At 49.3% G+C, this 17,390-nt stretch overlaps 1 protein-coding gene across 3 annotated transcripts in view; it reads right to left on the bottom strand.

Annotated features, from left to right (window-relative positions):
- The window catches only part of PSKH1 (protein serine kinase H1), a 29,361-nt gene extending 16,574 nt beyond the window's left edge, over positions 1-12,787 (bottom strand). Inside the window, exons 1-4 of one of the 3 annotated variants that reach the window (XM_030956041.1) lie at positions 12,745-12,787; positions 11,868-12,036; positions 11,225-11,387; positions 9,150-10,175 (exon numbers count right to left, since the gene is read on the bottom strand). In XM_030956041.1, coding sequence (XP_030811901.1) covers positions 9,150-10,088 — 939 coding nt within the window. In that variant the 5' untranslated portion in view covers positions 10,089-10,175; positions 11,225-11,387; positions 11,868-12,036; positions 12,745-12,787. The remainder of the gene's footprint in view (positions 1-9,149; positions 10,176-11,224; positions 11,388-11,867; positions 12,037-12,744) is intronic. The other 2 variants (XM_030956040.1, XM_030956042.1) reach the window with 2 other exon arrangements.
- Positions 12,788-17,390: the final 4,603 nt, after the last annotated feature.

Raw genomic sequence — 17,390 nt, 5'->3', positions numbered from 1 at the left:
AAACAGTAGCTGAAGAATGCCACCAAGAATTCCTGAAGCTAGACTAAAGCTAAAAGCAAATAAAGAAATATGAAGGACTAAGTGTAGAGAGGTAAGAAACTGTAACCCAGGCACTCCTATCAGCACTGATAAAACAGCATATCAAGTCTTCTGGTCATCCCAGCTGTAATGAGAAACCTTTCTCACATGTGAACCAAATAATCATTCGCAATATTATCAGATTATTAAAAAGGTTCTTAGAAATTTCTCTTCAGACACAGACAAAGGTAGGAAACACACAAATACTTTTATCAGATAGCACAATTCTCCCTTTTGTGAGACATCAAACCAGACTCTTTGGTTAATCACTTGAAGTGCCTGAAGTACTGGAGCACTGGATGTGTAGGGAGTGCCATGATTATGAAGTTCACAAGCTGTAGACACACAGCCAGGCACACACCAGCACTTTGGGGAACCCTGCAGGAACAGCAGGCATCTCTTAACAGCCTCCTCCAGAATGTTCTGCCTCTCCTTGACTTGTGTGAACGGCTCTCATGTCACCAATCAACACTAATCTGGTGCATTAGTAAAAGCTCAGTTTTCAGGAAAATCTATAAAAACATCCATTTGAAATAAGAAAGATATTGGAAAACATGCCTGGTTTTTCTACCTTGTCACTCACTTGGGGCAGCAGGGGGCAAAGCAGGGGGGGTGGGTGAACTGGAGAGAGGAGGAGCAGCTCATGCTCCAAACCAGGGAACTCAGATGCACCACTGCCAGTCTGAACCATCCCTTCCAGCCCCAAACAACAAGTCCAGTTCCCTCTGTCTACAGCCTCAACTCTGCAACTGCAATCTTGTCAGATTTAGGGATTTCAAGGATTAGGTAAAGAGACTGCCAAGAAAACCCCTGGGTTTAGGAAGCACCTTTGCAGCCCTCTGGCTCAACATGAACAGAAATTCCCCAGAACAGTTTCTGCAGTTGAAAAAAGATTTCAACAATGTGATATTAAAACCTTGACTTCCTACCTATGCCAAGCACACTGCTTAACTCCTCCATCCTCACATCCCAGGGCAGGAGCACACTGCAAATGCTAGGGAAGTCCCAAATTCGGGTCAGAGCAAATCTGAAACACCTTTCAATGCCAGACTGTTCCAAATATATCAGGTTCAATTGCCTCTCTCCAAGGCAGGGTCAATTACAGGCCACAAAGTGATTTGCAGCAAGGTACATGTTCACAGCCCATCCCCACAGAGCTCAGTTTTGATTAAACAAAAGTGGCTTTTAATCTGCAGCAGGGGCAGCAGCTGGAATTCCACCAGGTGCCAGCTCTGCAAAACCTCAAAGCCTCAGCCTGGGGCTCAGAACAGTTAGGAAGATGCTGTAATTTTCTCCAGAGTGCAACACTTTTACAGCTCCCCCTGAGAGTTCACTTTAAAAAGGTTTTATAGGTGCCAGCCAGTCCTCCCTGTGCCCCCAGATGCTGTCCTGGTCTTTTACTTCCATACAATCACCTGGGCCCCCAGGTCCTCAGCAGAGCAGGTCCAGGAAATCCAGCTGAAGCAGTGCAAGGTGTTACCCCAAGCCACTCACCCCACAATCTGTGATCAACTCCCATGTGTGCCACAGCAAGGAGAGAACCAGGTGAGTGCTCACACCCTGCTCAAGGGCTGCACCTGGCTCAAGCCCAGCACCACGAGCAGCTGGACTTCCAACACAGAGTCCAACCCCTGGGTAACCATTTCCAAGGGAGGGCAGGAGGGGACAGCTGCTGTATTTAGGGACAGGTTTCCTGCAGGTCACAGCTCTACCCACTGCAGAATTAACACATATTCTCACTCTCTTGGTTCTAAGTCAATTAGCCTGCAATAGCATGTCTTGCCCCAAAATACACCTCCACTAAGGTATCAGAAAAAACAACACATCTGAGCCACAACTGGAAAACCAAGGACTCAATCAGCCAAGGGTAAAAGAGGAAATGGCCTAGGCTATGTTTAGGCAAATGTAAAGGAGTCAAAGACATCAACAGTAGGTGATAGTTCAAATCCTTCCTGTTAATAATGTGTATTCTGTACAGAGGCAGTTTAATATTCTTTTTCTACCCTACCAATGTCTCTTTATCCCTACATCCCTAATTCTGCAGAAGTACTATTCCACCATTAACAGGATTTTATAGGGCCTCCAGATGAAGGAATGAAAATATATGTCAAACCACAGCACTATTGTAAATCCCTTCCCCCCAGATGTGGGGGGGATTGCCTTCCTCCATCCTTATATTACGTGCCATAGGTTGTGTACCACTTCCCCAAACTCAGTCTTTCACCCCAAAAATCTTAACCAAAATGCTCAGCTGCTGTCCCTCACTGTGCCTTGAACCTGCAGGTACTACTGGCATAGACAGCAGTCCAAAAGAAAAAGGGCTGAGAATGAAATCACTGGGAAAAAACCCCACATTCCTCTTCCCCACGGAGATTCCTTCCCTGCTTTCTTTGTTTCTAGAGGCTTTGAAGCTTGGACAGTTTCCACCCTGTCCTGATGACATGCACAATTCTGTGAAATATAAACTGTTAACACTGAGTGCTGCAGACTGCAGCAGTATGGAAATGGCAGATGTAGGCAGAGAAAATGACCCCTCTCCTTGCTTACCCTGCCCTAGCATTGGGGGTTCTCTCCACTGCTGTGTTGCAACATAAGCTGAAGTACATGGTAAAGAGGCAAAAGGAGTGATTTTGAAAAAGGTCCTTGTGACACCAATTCTGTTGGAGCAAAAAACCTTCAAAAAGAAGCTTAAGATGCAGCCAGAGCAAGGGGGACTTGATTTTCAAATGCATGCATTGGTCTCAAAGCCCTTTCACTGGAAAAGGTGTTTCTCTACCTGTAAATAAAGTGCTTATCAATGCAGCATGCTGAGTTTTTGCAGGAGCATGGTCACTGATCCATGCAGGAGGAGGCAGGATTTCCCAGGTTTTAACTGAGGTTATCACATTTCCAAAGATGTCCCTCCCTGCAGAGGGAGAGATCTGGACAAACACTTCAGCCCTTGGAGCTGGAGTGACACAAACACACCTACCCTCACAGGTGCATTAAAAGAAAAGAAAGAGCAGAAGCCAAGAGAAGTCCATGTATTGGGCTGGCTTCAGTATTCTGTGCCTGGCTTGGAGAGGAGCTTTCATCCTGTTCAAGTGCTCCAGCTCTTCAAAGGAGAGCAGAGTGCCCTTTTCAGCAGAGCCCTGTGACTGCAGCTCGCCAACACTCTTGTTGTTCTACTTCAAAATCACCGCTTTCACACAGCCATGTGAAATGCAAAAGCACATTCCTCTGTAAATTGATGGGGTTTTACTTCTTCCAGGCAAAGGGCTCAACAATTTATATAAAAAACAATTTTTCCCTACATGGGGAAAAAAAGCCAGCTCTAGTTTTTAGGGGAAAAAAAGCCTGTGTTACTCTAAGAACAGGACTATTGTAAAACACTCTTACCATCTAATGTGGCTCACAGGAACAAACAGCAGCTGCTCTAAGTAAAAAACTTTTAGCCCCCAAGAAGGCTAAAATGTGGTCCCAGAGACTTATATGCTCACACCAGTAAGTACTGCAAATGTGTTTTAAAATCCTGCCTTCAGCTGCCCCATCCTTGTTTTCTTTGTTACACTATATTCAACAGCTTGGGCCACTCAAACTCCAGGGGAAAGAATGGAAAATTGGCCACCCTGCTGCTTTGAAATCTCTCCTCTCTTCTGGCACAGACATCAGAGGCCAAGGTGATGACTGCCCTGCAAAAGCATCTAATGGGTCTAAAGACCATCTTGGCACAGCCACAGAGGGCAACACCACGTGTCAGTGTGGCCTTCTGGGGACCCCACAAGGGAGGGGTCCTGATGCACCCAGACCCTCCCAGGCACTGAGCCAAGGAGAACTTCCAGAAGAATCAGGTGGCTTTGCACTGAGCTGCTCTTAGAGCAAAGAACAGCTTTACACTTTGCAAAGGTAAATCTGCAATAAAGGGGGGCACCTACCAGCTTCTCTGGCCTCTTGTACTTACAGGACTTTATCTCCTGTATTAAAAAAACATATAGGACCAAGGGAGCATTAGAGGGCAGTGGTGCTCCTCTGTTCCTGGCTATATTAAACTAGCTTTGAATGTTTTCCCAAAGACACACTCCAGTCCAAATTCAGGGAAGCCAGTCTGCCTTACTGCCCATCTTAAACAGATGTGCCACAATAAGATCACCTGAGTTTTCACTCTTTCAGGGAAAGCCAGCCAGCCAGACCTGCCACAGCATCAGTGCAAAACTTATTGCATTGCAAAACCTCATCCAAAGTTTCAGAATGCTTGTCCTATACTGACTGAATTCTCCTGAAAATGATAAGGACTATGGAGAGATTTTCTCTGATATGCAAGTAAATTTTTTTTTCCCTTATAGGAGACCAGTTTCTACAGTAAAATACAAGTATGCAGAACAGAAAGTTGAGTTGCCACTATACACTTCCATCTGCAACTTTATGGGGAAGGAGGTTACCAAGAATAATTACAGTTTCTCTTTGTTGCTTGTGCCTTTTTTATATTAAGCTTGTCATTTGATAGGAAATCCAACCACAGTCATCACAATTCATAATGCAATGACTGATCAGTCCCTCTGGGGCGGGATGGGCGATTCAGCAACCAGCTCCCAACTGAGTCAGAAGCAGTCTGGGTTCAAGCTCTACCCCATTCTCTCTCAAAACGTTGAATAAATGCAGGAAATTAATAGTGAAATTTGACAAGCCTGTCACCTGTCTCCTCCACTATGTGTCACAAGGGATTTGAGGGATTACAAGTCCTCCACAGTCTTTTAAGCAGCCCCCACAAGGAGGACAATTACGAGGATACTTTGGAAATGTTCTGCAGACGTGCTTGGGTAAGGACTCATCCTGTGAGCACGCATCAGCTGCCTTGGAATGGCTTTATTTTTATCTTGTTTTCTGCCAGGTAGCACAGGTAGTTTGTTTGCTAATGCACTGCCTGCACTCTCTGTGCTTCATGCTTCTGCTATTAGCTGCAGGCAGGAAAAACTGCTTGGGGAGAAAGTGGTTTATCTTTTTACTCACACAGACTGAGTTGTTATGGGAACACCATTCATGCTACTCATCCAGAGTAACTTGGTTTTCCTGTAACTAAGGGCATTCTTCCAGCATGAATCTATCCATACAGGATCTGCAGAGCTTACTCAACACCTGCATTTAACTCGGGGCTTTAAACTCCCAGTTAGGGCAGAAGATCATTAAGATTCTGAATGCTCAAGGAAAGTAGAAATGCAATGCACACACAGTTTGCAAGTCAGGCTTATCCTCTGACCTTTGCTCATTCTCTCCATCAATGTGCCTTCCATGAATTTGTGCAGTTGCTCTTCAAACTCAGGTAAACTTGCAAGGTCCACAGCCCTCATTTTCACCCTGTATCATCAGAGACTGTGCAGGTTTGCTAGGGAACTTTCTCCTGCTGGCTTTTAGGCAGAAGGCAACAGCCCCTTCAATCTTCACAGGTTTTGTCCTTCCCTATGGAACTGGCCACATATTTCACATCTGTGCTTATCAGCAAACTCCTGATCCATGCAAAAGCCACTGGCACAATACGGCTGCAATGCTCCTTCAACAGATTTTGGTGAGGATTTCTACCAAAAACCATTGGAAAATCTAAGCCACACAAAACCAGTTCATCTCTCCACAGGCTGCTAAGTCTCCTGCAGAGCTCCTACAGACTTGCAATGCCCAACTTCCTTCATCTATCAAGCATGTCTCTCCTATCAATGCATCCACTAGCACCATAATTTAGAACAAGCTTTTTTGGTTATTTGATTAAGACATGTTCCCACAGCAGCACACACCAACCTCACCCACTGTGAGCATACCACAAAAAGCTGATTCTGTTCTATGAATAGGAGTACAGCCCATGAGAGAAATGATATGTCCAGATCAGATATCAAAATCAGAACAATCCATACACCTTAGCTAAGTTTCCCAATTAAACCATAGCATACATTATCTTCCACTTATTCCATCCATTTTCCCAGGTGTGTAAGGCAACATAAAAGTACTGGTATTCAACAGAAGGGGAAGCTTTGAAAAAGAATCAGAGCAAGCCTGTCCTAGCAGGATAATGATCGTCCAATTTTCAATTCTACACTTGCAAATTCAAAGAAAACCAAGAATGGAATTCCAGCTTTGCTCCTCAGACAACTTTTTAAGCTACAAAGAGCTCCCAAAAATCAGTTTTAACTCCAAGATTTCAATTAAAAATTAAATGAAATAATTATGTCCAAACACTCTTTTTAGCAAGTTCTAACAAAACAAGTGAAAAAGAATAATACTGCAGCGGGCTACATTCAAAGCAGTGTCAATAGCTCACCTAACCCTGACTCAGGATGCTCAGGGGAAAAAAGCACACCAGTTACAAAGCCAGCTGTCCTTCCTTCCTCATCCTAGCCATTACCAGAAGCAGTTCAAAAAGTAGAGGGGATACAACAGATAATCAGAGCAGTGATGTCAGCAGTACCTGAGTAACCTATTGTGGGAGACCTCTCCTACTGATCTGCTAATGGCCTCTTCAAACAGACCTCACACTCCAGGAACAGGAGCCGGGGTAACAGGGTCCCAGTCAGAAAGCAATTACATTAGCTGGACTAGAGATTACTTGTTTTTCCAAGAAAATGGAGCTGCTTCTCAGGTCAGCATGTATCTTGGCTTTTGTTCCTCTTTCAATACAGCTTTGTCCTCTGTGACCAGGTTTTGGGGTCAGACTTTTCAAAAAGCAGGACTCTGCACCGAGACTCAGGGCACTGCTGCTGCCTGCCATGGTACAGCTTGAAGACAGCTCCCTCCTTCCCCACTGGAACTTGCCTGAGCCACACAGCTCAAGCTGTCAGCTCTGTAGTTCACAGGCTTCTGTCAACATTTCCTCTTCTGTTTCAGATCCTCAGCCTTCAGATTACAGAGAAGAAAAGCAGTTGCTCCCATGAAACCTGTGCTCCTGCATCCATCCAAGACAGATGCTGCCGGCAATGCACTCGAGTATTCTGCCCATTCCTACTCCAAAGAAACCAGGACTGAGCTCCTGCCATTCCCATTAGTCTGACAAACTTATCAATAACCTCATTTCTGACATCTTCCCACTTCCTCCAGTGTAACAGAAAGAAAGAAGAGCCATTGTCTGTGAGCACCAAAAACTCAGAAGCATTTAAAAACCCAGAGTGCTGGCAAGATTGTGGGAAACACAACAGACACCTTCAAATCTCTGCGGCTCACTTTGTCTTCTCCTAGAATTTACTCACAAAATGAGCAGCCTCTTTACTGCACCTCCTGCCAATACCTGCCTACAGTCAAGCACCATGCAATTTAGGGGTATAGGCTTAATTACACTGGTAAATTAAAGCATCCATTTTCCCTGGATCTAGAGGAACAGAAAGCATCCAGGCAACAGATACAGGCTTCTGGCTGACACATATTTGCTTTCAACAAGTCAAGCATCGACACCTTTCCAAAATAACTGCTCATGTCACACACAGTATCCATAACAGCCTCCTAAAGTGTGTAATTTGTGGAGGCATGACAAGTAAAATGCCTCAGGCTTGTACATTGACACTTTCAAAATAGAGAGTTTAATGCTTTCTCTGTGGCACATGTGCTACTTCTGCATGTACAACCAACAAGCCTCCAGTGGCCTAGTTGCAATTCACAATATTTCTCAAAACCAATCTGTTCTGGTACGAGGACCAGTGGACATCAAAGTAAATTACCCAGGGAACTTTCAAAACACTCAATTCACTCTCTCCAGATTGCCTATGACAGCACTGAGCTTGATCAGACCCCCTTCAAATGCTAATTTTTTTGGAGGAAAGGCCCTAGTCTGTTCACTCATTCTTCAAACAGAAGCCAGGCCATGCCTTTGGTTATTCACACTGCCTTTCTACACATGATTTTCAGCTCTGTATTTTTATCCAGAGAACACAGACCTGCACTCAATAGCCAAGGGCACTGCACAGCAACGACATGACAATAGCAACACTCATTCCTAATATCAACAGGGGTTTGATCAGATGTGTGAAGATGTTATTTACAAGTGTTTAGCTTCAAATTGTTTCTTCTGAAGAGCAAGAAGCACCTTCAGATCCTACTATCATTTACAGAATGACTCTTCTCTCCACACTTACCTATGAAAACTATCCTTCAATCCTCCATTTTCTCACATACCAAGCTCGGGAAGCAATGCAGATCAATTCCTGAAATAATCCCATCTCCAGATGGAAGAAGTAAGTGCCCCTTGCCTGCCATAACCTTTCAGCAAAGCTATTTTTCATACTACACTTGGATTCGTGTCAGGAATCAGACTAGTGATGCATGTGCCACATTTCAAACACCCTGGCACAAGTTTCAACTGCAAAGCCTCTAACAGCAGCTAGAAACCCACAAGCATCCCAGTTCTGTTGTACAGCAAGTTTCCTCTTTCTGTGCACACATTTTTTTAAAGGAGATCACTATGCTGCATTGGGAGCAGACAGAACATGGGAAAGGATTGGGAGCAGACAGAACATGGGAAAGGATTTTAAAAGCCAGATTCACAGATTTTTTTACCCCCGGTAAAGTTATCACCCACAAGACAACCAGATTTTGGTCATCATAGAGACGCATCTAGGGAGAGCTGAGACAAAGTAGAAATTTTCCAGAGTAGAAATCCATTTTGACTTAAGTGAAATGTACATCTTTGAGTTAAGTCTGTAGTTTTAAAACATAGCTGTTTAGTCTGACTGCCTGTTCTCATAAAAAGCCTAAACTGGGAGAAACTTCTTCCGCTGAAGGACAGAAATAAGGGAGGGGGGCAGACAGAGAAACGGAGACTGCTACAAGAGCAGGTCAACCTGACCTAAGAATTCTTTCTGATAAAAAAGAATTAGCAGCAAATGTCACGCGAAATCTGTAAAAATGAATATGTATGAACCTATTGTGAAATTGCATGCATATGTATTTGAGAGGGGGATAAAAAAAGATCTAGAGTTCCCAGAAGTACGCATGTTTTTTAAAGAGAGTAATCTCCACGTGTGTCCAGCGCTGTAACAAACATACAACCTTCACAAAGTTATAGAGTTTGTTTGCTTGCACAAAACAGAGCTTCTTGCCTGACTGCCCCTCACCACACTCACCTCGCCTGAGTAACTGTACTTCCCCTTCAGGATCTGCCGGTACAGGCGGGTGCGGTTGTCGTCCTCAAAGGGCATCGTGCCGCTGAGGAGGATGTAGGAGATCACCCCCAGCGCCCACATGTCCACGGAGTTCGTGTAGGGCTTCCTGACCAGGATCTCGGGAGCGATGTACTCCGGGGTGCCACACGTGGTTTTCATCAGGCAGTCGTCCCCCTTCTTGCGCGCGCTCGCCAGCCCGAAGTCGGTGATCATGATCTTGGAGTCGGTGCCCGGGTGGTAGTAGAGCAGGTTCTCGGGCTTCAGGTCGCGGTGGGTGATGCCCAGCGTGTGCAGGTACCTGACCCCATCCAGCACCATCTGCAGCACGCGCGTGGCGTCCCTCTCGGTGAAGGAGCCCTTGGCGATGATGCGGTCGAAGAGCTCGCCGCCGGTGGCCAGCTCCATGACCATGTACACGCGGTCCTGCGTCTCGAAGACCTCGATGAGCTGGATGATGTTGGTGTGGCGCACGCGGCGCAGGACGCTCAGCTCCGACTCGCACACCTCGCGGCCCTCGCGGTACTTGGTCTCGATCATCTTGATGGCATAGGGCTGCTTGGTGGCCTTGTGCTCCACGCGCACCACGCGGCTGAAGCTGCCCCTGCCGATCAGCGCTTTGATGTCGTACTTGGCCGTCACGCGCGGGTCGAACTTGGCGCGGTACTTGGCCACTTTGTTCTTGCGGGGCTCGGGCTGCTGGGCAGGCAGGGCGTTCCCGGGATAGGGGTTGGGGTGATGGGGAGGGGAGGGAGAGCCAGCTTTGATGACAGCCCCGCAGTCATCTTTGATGAAATGCTTGTAGATGTCACTGTGGCCCGTGTAAGGTTCCACTTTTTTAACCAGGTCTAGCTGCACATCTTTGGGGGGCTCGGGAAGCACTTTGCTGGTCCCACAGCCCATCACTGACTGGTGTTAATTCCCTATCAAGGCATGTTCCCAGGGGAGCACCAGCAGCAACCACATCCGGGGTGATTCCCACATTTGAATCTTAGAAAAAGAATGAGAAGAAACAAATAAAGAGGAATCAAGGCAGTAAAGATATTTCCCTCCATTTGAATCAAAACAATAGCACCATGTTATCACAAACTGAGAATATGGGATTTCCACTGCTCTCTGCTACAGAACATGCACAGTGCTCTGCTGCTTTCATCATGAGTGAGTGAAGGCAGTGCCTACAAACACTCAATCATGGTCAGAACACGTGTCCACAGAAATCACACAGTATCTCTCTTTATTGGGGATCGTTGGTTTCTGCTCCCTGCTGAGCCCTGAATCAGCCACAGAGCAGTTGAGGCTGCACAAGACTTCTGGAGGTGTTTTTGTCCAGACACAACTGCTTAATAAAAAGCAAATAAAGAAAAAAAGTCAAGCTTTTTCTTTAGTTTTGTTAGATCTGCTCAGCTTTATCAGTCAGCAGCCAAATAAAAACCCAATAGTTCTGAGTTTGCTCACCAGAAGTACCTCAGCAACTTGTACACTTAACCCATCTTCCCAAGATTTTCTTTATATTGAATTTGTACACTGTCTTAAGCTTCTCACTACTTTGCTACTGGGGATCAGTGGAACAGCAGAAGAGGCAGGGAATGTGGAGCCAGAGGCACACTGGTTTTAAGGGGCAGCCCCTGCTAAAAGGGAGACATTCATTTGCTCAGGGCAGCTTTTAGTCAGCAAGTCCCTCATCCTCCAAACCCTGAGAAATCAAGCTGGGCTTTCACATCTTTCAACAATCTCAATTTTGCTTTATTTTACATCTTTAGGCGCCAAGTGGCACTTCTGGCTTTCCAAAGGAGCTGCCTGTAAGAAGTGGAATTCCTCCCAGCTGCTCCAGACTAGGAGCTCTTGCTCACCACACTGTGTCCCAACAAAACCAAACCAGCTGCACTTGGGGCAAGTCTTCATGTGCTGATTAAAACAGTATGACTGGTCAGGAGATGGGGAAGCCACCTGTGGCTCTGGCAGTCACTGAGTGGCTCTGCCTGAGCCTTCAGGAGGCTACAGAAACCCATTAGCCTTGAAAATGTGATTTGAGGTCTTACCATCACCAGGCTTGTCTCCACTCAAGCACCACCTCTCCAAGCAACTGCTCAGCATGAACAGCAGAAAAGGAACCCCAGCCTGTCTTCCATGGGGAGAAGCAAGTGGAGAAATAAGAAATGTTTTAAAGGGACACCTGGAAGAAGTTGAGACTCTTCATCCAACCTGGAAAGAAAACCAGGCTTTAGTTAAGATTCAGTCTTATAATCAAACATCATCAAAGTAACTTCTCAAGGGAGAAGTTCCCTCCTGGCAGCACCCTGAGGTCAAACAACCCAGCCATGTACAGACAGGCCTGTGGCAGGGTGCAGGCAGCAGAAATAAAAAACAACTTCACAGAAAGCTTAGCTGACTTCCACCAAGCACTGCCCTGGAGGTGGGGCTTCATTCAGATTAAAGCACCATGATAAAAAATTAAGAGCTCTGGCTAGTCCTGAATAATGCCTCCCATGGACAGCTTTCCCAGCATTATTGAACCTTAAAGCATTTTAAGTTAACAGAGAAATGGAAAGAGAACATCCATAAAAAAGATTATTACAGAGTAATTCAACATGTAGAGAAGGACCCATGTAAAACATCCCACCCATAACTAAAACCAAACTGAAGAATGAATCACTTGAAAATATAAGCTATAAATCCACTCACGGCATTAACTGAGATCTGGCAGCAACTCCAGCATGTCAGTGGCTCCTCCCTGTACACTTGAGTGTTCCAGTGAAGGCTACAGAACCAGAGTCAGCAACAAAATGCTTAATTCCCCATTAGGGCAGGACATGCTCCTGTGCAGTAACCACCGGGAACGTGGGGAAAGGAACTAAGAGAAATTACAAGCATTACAAGCTCTCCCAGTGGGAAATCACATACTTGGCAGGTGGCAAACTATCTGAGCCACAGGAATGGGTGGGAAGGAACATGGGATTTATGGTTCCCTCCTGGGAGATCGAGCTCCTCGCCCTCCCTGTCACTACCGCGTCTCGAACGTGCCTCTCACTGTCTGGCTGAACCCACTGCATGCCTGGCACGCCCACTGCGAGCTCCTGGTGGATTTCAGAGTGGAAACCCAGAGCTGGAGCTGCTGCAGCACCGCAGGCGGCTGTGCCGGAGCCAGGGCCAGAATCAGCCACCCCAGCCGGGATTCCAAAGCCGTTTGTTTCCAGAACTCATCCCAGCCCAGCCCGCTTGTGGCTAAACTGGAAAGGGGACCCAGGGCCGGGTCGGTGGCGGGAGCTCGTTTCCCGCGGCAGGTTCGGCTCCAGCCTGGGAAGCACCGGGTCTGTCCCGCCGAGGGGACACCGGGAACGGGCAGGGCTCCCTCCCCGGCCCGCCCGGCCCCGCGGCCCAGCGCCCCGGGCAGCGGCGGGACTGAGACGCCGGGGCTGAGACGCCGGGGCCCGCCGCGCCGGCGCTTCCCGGGCCGCACCACCGCCGCCCCCGGAGTGAGAGAGAGGAGGAAAGGGAGGGGAGCCGGGACCGGAGCCGGTGCCGGGTCGGGCGGTCCCGGGGGCGCCGATCCCGGACTCACCTCGGCCCACTCCGGCCGCGGCGCGGCACCGCCTCCCGACGTCATCACTCCGCGCCGGGGACGCCCGAGGGGCGGGGACACCGCGCGCGGCGATTGGCGGAGGGGGCGGGGGGCGGGGCCGAGACGCGGGGAGGGCGGGGGCGCTTTACCGCCCCCTGCCGGGGCCGCCCGGGACCGCCCGCGGCTCCGGGCCGTGAGGGGCTCTGGGGCGTGAGGGGCTCTGGGACCATGAGGGGCTCTAGGACCATGAGGGGCTCTGGGACCATGAGGGGCTCTGGCACTATGAGGGGCTCTGGCACTATGAGGGGCTCCGGGGTGTGAGGGGCTCCGGGAGACTGTGGGGCTCTGGAGGCTGAGGGGCTCCGGGGCCGTGAGGGGCTCTGGGGGGCGTGAGGGGCTCCGGGAGAGTGAGGGGCTCCGGGCCTCACAGCCGCCCCTGAGCCCCGCCTGGGACCCCTCAGGGCTCTGGGACCCCATCCCGGGCTCCTCAGCCCCAGCACGTCTCAGCCCCACGGGCCCCTGGAGCTCCTCACCCCCATGGACCCCGGGGTCTCCTCACTGCTCTGGCCCTGCTGTTACCCACAAAATCGGGCTCGTTCCTTGCTGTGCACCGAGCCGATCATGACACACTCCAGAGAAACATCGGTTGTTTATTTCAGAGCTGCCCCAGCCTGGGAGCTCGATGCTGTTCCACAAATCCAGCACACCCATCAGGCTTTCTGTGCCATTATTTACACAGAGAACTTCAGCGTTAGTGACTTCCCAAGGACAGCTTCTCTATTAAGATTGGTTAGTAATTTCCATAGGAATCACATAACTTAATCCAGGTAACTTCTGCTCAGGGGAAGGACCTTCACCGATAGGTCTTTTTGACCCATAGCACAAATTTTAGTGTTACCACGAAGATAGTTCAGCTTTAAGATACACGGACATGGAGTATTTTGCCAAGTTGGCAATGTTTACATAGGCGAACATCAACATCTTTGTTTATTACATCCCTAAATCTTGTTAGTTCCAGAATATTCTTGAGTGAGGAGTGTTGGCTGCTGCCTGTTCCACCTGATTAGCTCTCCTTTTTTGCTGATTAGGTTTGAAAGCGTACAAAGGTCTTACACCAAAGAACATCCTGCCTTATGGTAACATTGGCATAATCTGCATTTTGCACCCCTGTGACCCCGTGGGCTGAGTCGGTGGCCCCTGGCAGGGGCAATGTTCCCGCTCCCCGTGCTCCTGCCTCGGAAGAGCGGCTGCAGTTTCTCGTCTTTGGAGCCAAATCCAGCTCTGACAGCTCCCCAGCAGCGCCTTGGAGCCCGCAGCCCATGGAGCAGCTCTGAGGGCTCCCTGCTGCGCTGCGGGACTCTGGAAAAACATTCCCTTCGAAAAAGAATTGCCCGGAAACATCGGTCCTTTTCCTTGGCAGGGAAAACCCGGTCCCTGTGGGACAGCCCTTGTGCACAGCAGAATAACGAGGCGCATTCCTTTCTCCTTTCTTTGCCCCAGCTACTAAGTGCCACAAAACCCGCAAAGTTTGCTTGGTAACTGCCCGTGGACTTTCTTCCTCATATCCTTTCCTCATCCTCAAACAAAACACTCCGAGTCCCGGCCCTGGATGACCTGAAGGCAGGGAGAGAGGGATGACACCTGGCAGGGATGCTGACAGCACTCCTTTCCCTTGGGGGCACACAAACGCAATGCTGCCGGGCTTGTTTTCCAGCCTGGCTGTCACGTCATTCCCGAGGCGGCTCAGGTGGAGCGGGGCTTTTTTCACACTCCTACCATGCTTTTAAAAATAGCCAGGTTTATTTTAATGCTCCTAGGATCTTCGGCTGCTTTAGAATGATTAGTAAGTCATAACGTAGTAAAAGTTGTACCTGCTGATGCACATTATTGTCATCAGCTGCTTCTCTGTGTAATTCCCAACAAGGTGTGGAAATGTGTGAGGGTTGAGAAGGGGCTGCCTGGGCTGGAATTGATGGATTGGGTGAGTTGTGCAGTTCTCTGCAAGGGAAACTCCCCGGTTCTTGTTGTCCCACACAGTAATGGCGCTTCTGGTCGGTTTTTAGCCCTCTAATCCCCCCAACTTTCTTTATGGAGATGTTTCCCCAGCCACACATTCCCCACACTGTCCCTGAGAGGTGGCTTAGCCTGTGTCTGACATGTGAAACCTTGCACGTGTCCCCGTTTAAGTTGATCCTGTTATTTTAGGCTTGTTTGTCAAGGTCATCCCAGCTTGGTTCCACCAGCACGTTCCTCTCTGTCATCCCAGTTGATGGGTGTAGGGCAGTGGGCTGCCTCACCTTGGCCAGGGAGCTCACACAGGGATAAGCACTCAGCAAGGATTTGTTTCCCTCAGGGGATGCAGCTTCCATTAGTCACTTCCTCACAGCTTTGTTTCCTGACCAGCCTCATGGGAACACTGAATGAGGCTGTTCCAGGTCCATCACCGCTGAAAAATATCAAAGAGCCAACAGGCATCGAACCCTTGGGCCTGAACTGGGGACTTCTGAGAACCTCAATAAGAGCAGCTCTTGTATTATTTATGCTGTGGTGGTGCTCTGAGACCCACTGGAGCCAAGAGAGCTTCACACCAGACATCTGCACAAAGCCAACATCCTCCTGGCAAAACACCCAGGGATGAGGCAGGAACTGTCTGTTCATCCGTGTGATCCACAGCCTGCCAGGTCAGGCACCCGGTTTGACCTTGGGGTCATTGCCTGTTGATTCCTGATGCCTGTTATTCCATCTAGAGCCTTTTCTGCAGCTACAGCAGGAAGATTTCTGACAGGGATAAGCACCTTGCTGCTGGAGCCACCAGCTGTGAAGCTCTGAGCACTGAGAGGTTCTGCAGCCACTCATCCTGCCAGGCTCTGGGTGCCTGGGCTCCCACCAGCACTGCTCCAGCCAAAAAACATTGGGGTTTTTTCTCCCTACTCCAAGGTAACAGGTTTCTGACACACTCACAAAGCAATGGTGTGCTTGGGCAGGATCTAACAGCAGGTTTTCCTGCCAAATGGACTGTTGTCACCTTTTTTTTTTTTTTTTTTTTTTGCCTTTTCCCTTCCAAGATGCTGCTCTCCCTGGAGAGGAGCCTCCCCCTGCTCTTCTGTGCTGACCCCTTCAGAAATCCCCTTCAGAAATCCCCTGCCAGCTCTGATGCCCAAGAACTACAGCCTGCCCCCAGCCCCGTGGGAAGGGTTCAGCCCTTGAGGCAGGAATGTCTGTGAAGAGTCACAGAATCCTGGGATGGTTTGTGTTGGAAAGGTCCTTTAAAGGTCATCCAGTTCCAAACTCCCTACCATGGGCAGGGACAGCTTCCACCAGACCAGATTGCTCAGAGCTCCATCTTTGAACGCTTCCAGGGAGTGGAACCCTAGCCCACTGCTCCCCTGGTCCTGCAGCATGGCTGCTCCCTCCTGAGAGCCCTCACCCCTCTGCAAGGGTGGGTTCCCCTAGGTTTTGTATCTCCTGTTAGTGGTTTCTTCAGGGCTTCTCCTGTGGAAGCTGCTAAGGGCAGGCTGGGACCAGTGGGGCGATGCTGGCTACCCACAGGTGGAGGATCCTCTCTTCCTGGAGGTGCAGAGGTGCTCCAGAGCTGGCTCCAGCACCAGCACTAGCCCTGCTTGGAGCAGGAACTTCAGAACTCCCTTTGCATCCCACACCTCCCTGTGGTGCTGCCAGCTGACTCCAGGATCTCACTGGGGTGCAACAAGCTGTAATTCCCTGTGGAATGGTGGGAATGGCTGGAAGCATCTCTAGCATCCCCCTTCCCCAGCACCACAAAGCTGCACATCCTGAGCATGGGGCAAATTTGGGGATCCCAGGACTTCCTGCTGTGCCAGGCCATAGGAAGCCAGGAGAAATCTGCCACCAAATGGATGGGGTGAAGCAGGAAACCTGGATTTCCTCTGAGCTGCATCCCTGCCCTGTGTGGCAGTGAGCCCAACCTTCAGCGGCCATGCCAGGCCAGAGCTCAAGGTTGTCCCAGCAAAGCTGAGCAGAGGTCGTAACGGGAGGATGTTCAATTAAAGCTGCTTAAAAAAGAAATCCAACTTTCCATATGCCTCTCTGGAGAATAAAGCAGCCCCAAAGCAGAGCGCAGATGGGGTGCCAGGCGGGGGGCTGAACACAGCCCCCACGGCAGAGGTGACTCCAGCTCAGCTGTTCCCACTGCCTCCCGTCCACGGGGATTGAGGCTGTCTTTTGGTGGTTCCTTATGGAAAGTTGGACATTTGGCTTAGCAGAAATCCCCATGCAAACTCGGACACTGGCCAGCAGTGTGACATAGTGTCCTCCAGGCTATGCTTGTTTTCCAATGCTCCCGCTCCCCCTAGGATGCCAGCAAGGCTGAAGGTGGCAAAACTGGTGCCTGGTTGGGGATGCCAGACTGGGACTGTGGCACTGGGGCCATGGAAGGTCAAGGAGCCATCCCCCCTCTGCTGGTGGCCTCCACACTAGTCTATCCAGTTAGAGAAACCTGAGTGCATCCCCATAGATGAGGAGTCATTCCCCAGCTGGCACCTTCACCAGGAGGAATTTCCCTGGGTGAAGGAATGGAGGGTTCAGCCATCGTGTGGCAGAGGCGTTGGGCAGCATGGTGGGAAGCTGGCCCTCATGTCACTGTGCCACGTGTGCTGTCTCACTCACAC

This window comes from Camarhynchus parvulus, chromosome 11, assembly GCF_901933205.1.
Source record: "Camarhynchus parvulus chromosome 11, STF_HiC, whole genome shotgun sequence".
Lineage (NCBI taxonomy): Eukaryota > Metazoa > Chordata > Aves > Passeriformes > Thraupidae > Camarhynchus > Camarhynchus parvulus.
This window is presented reverse-complemented; position numbering and strand designations above follow the sequence as displayed.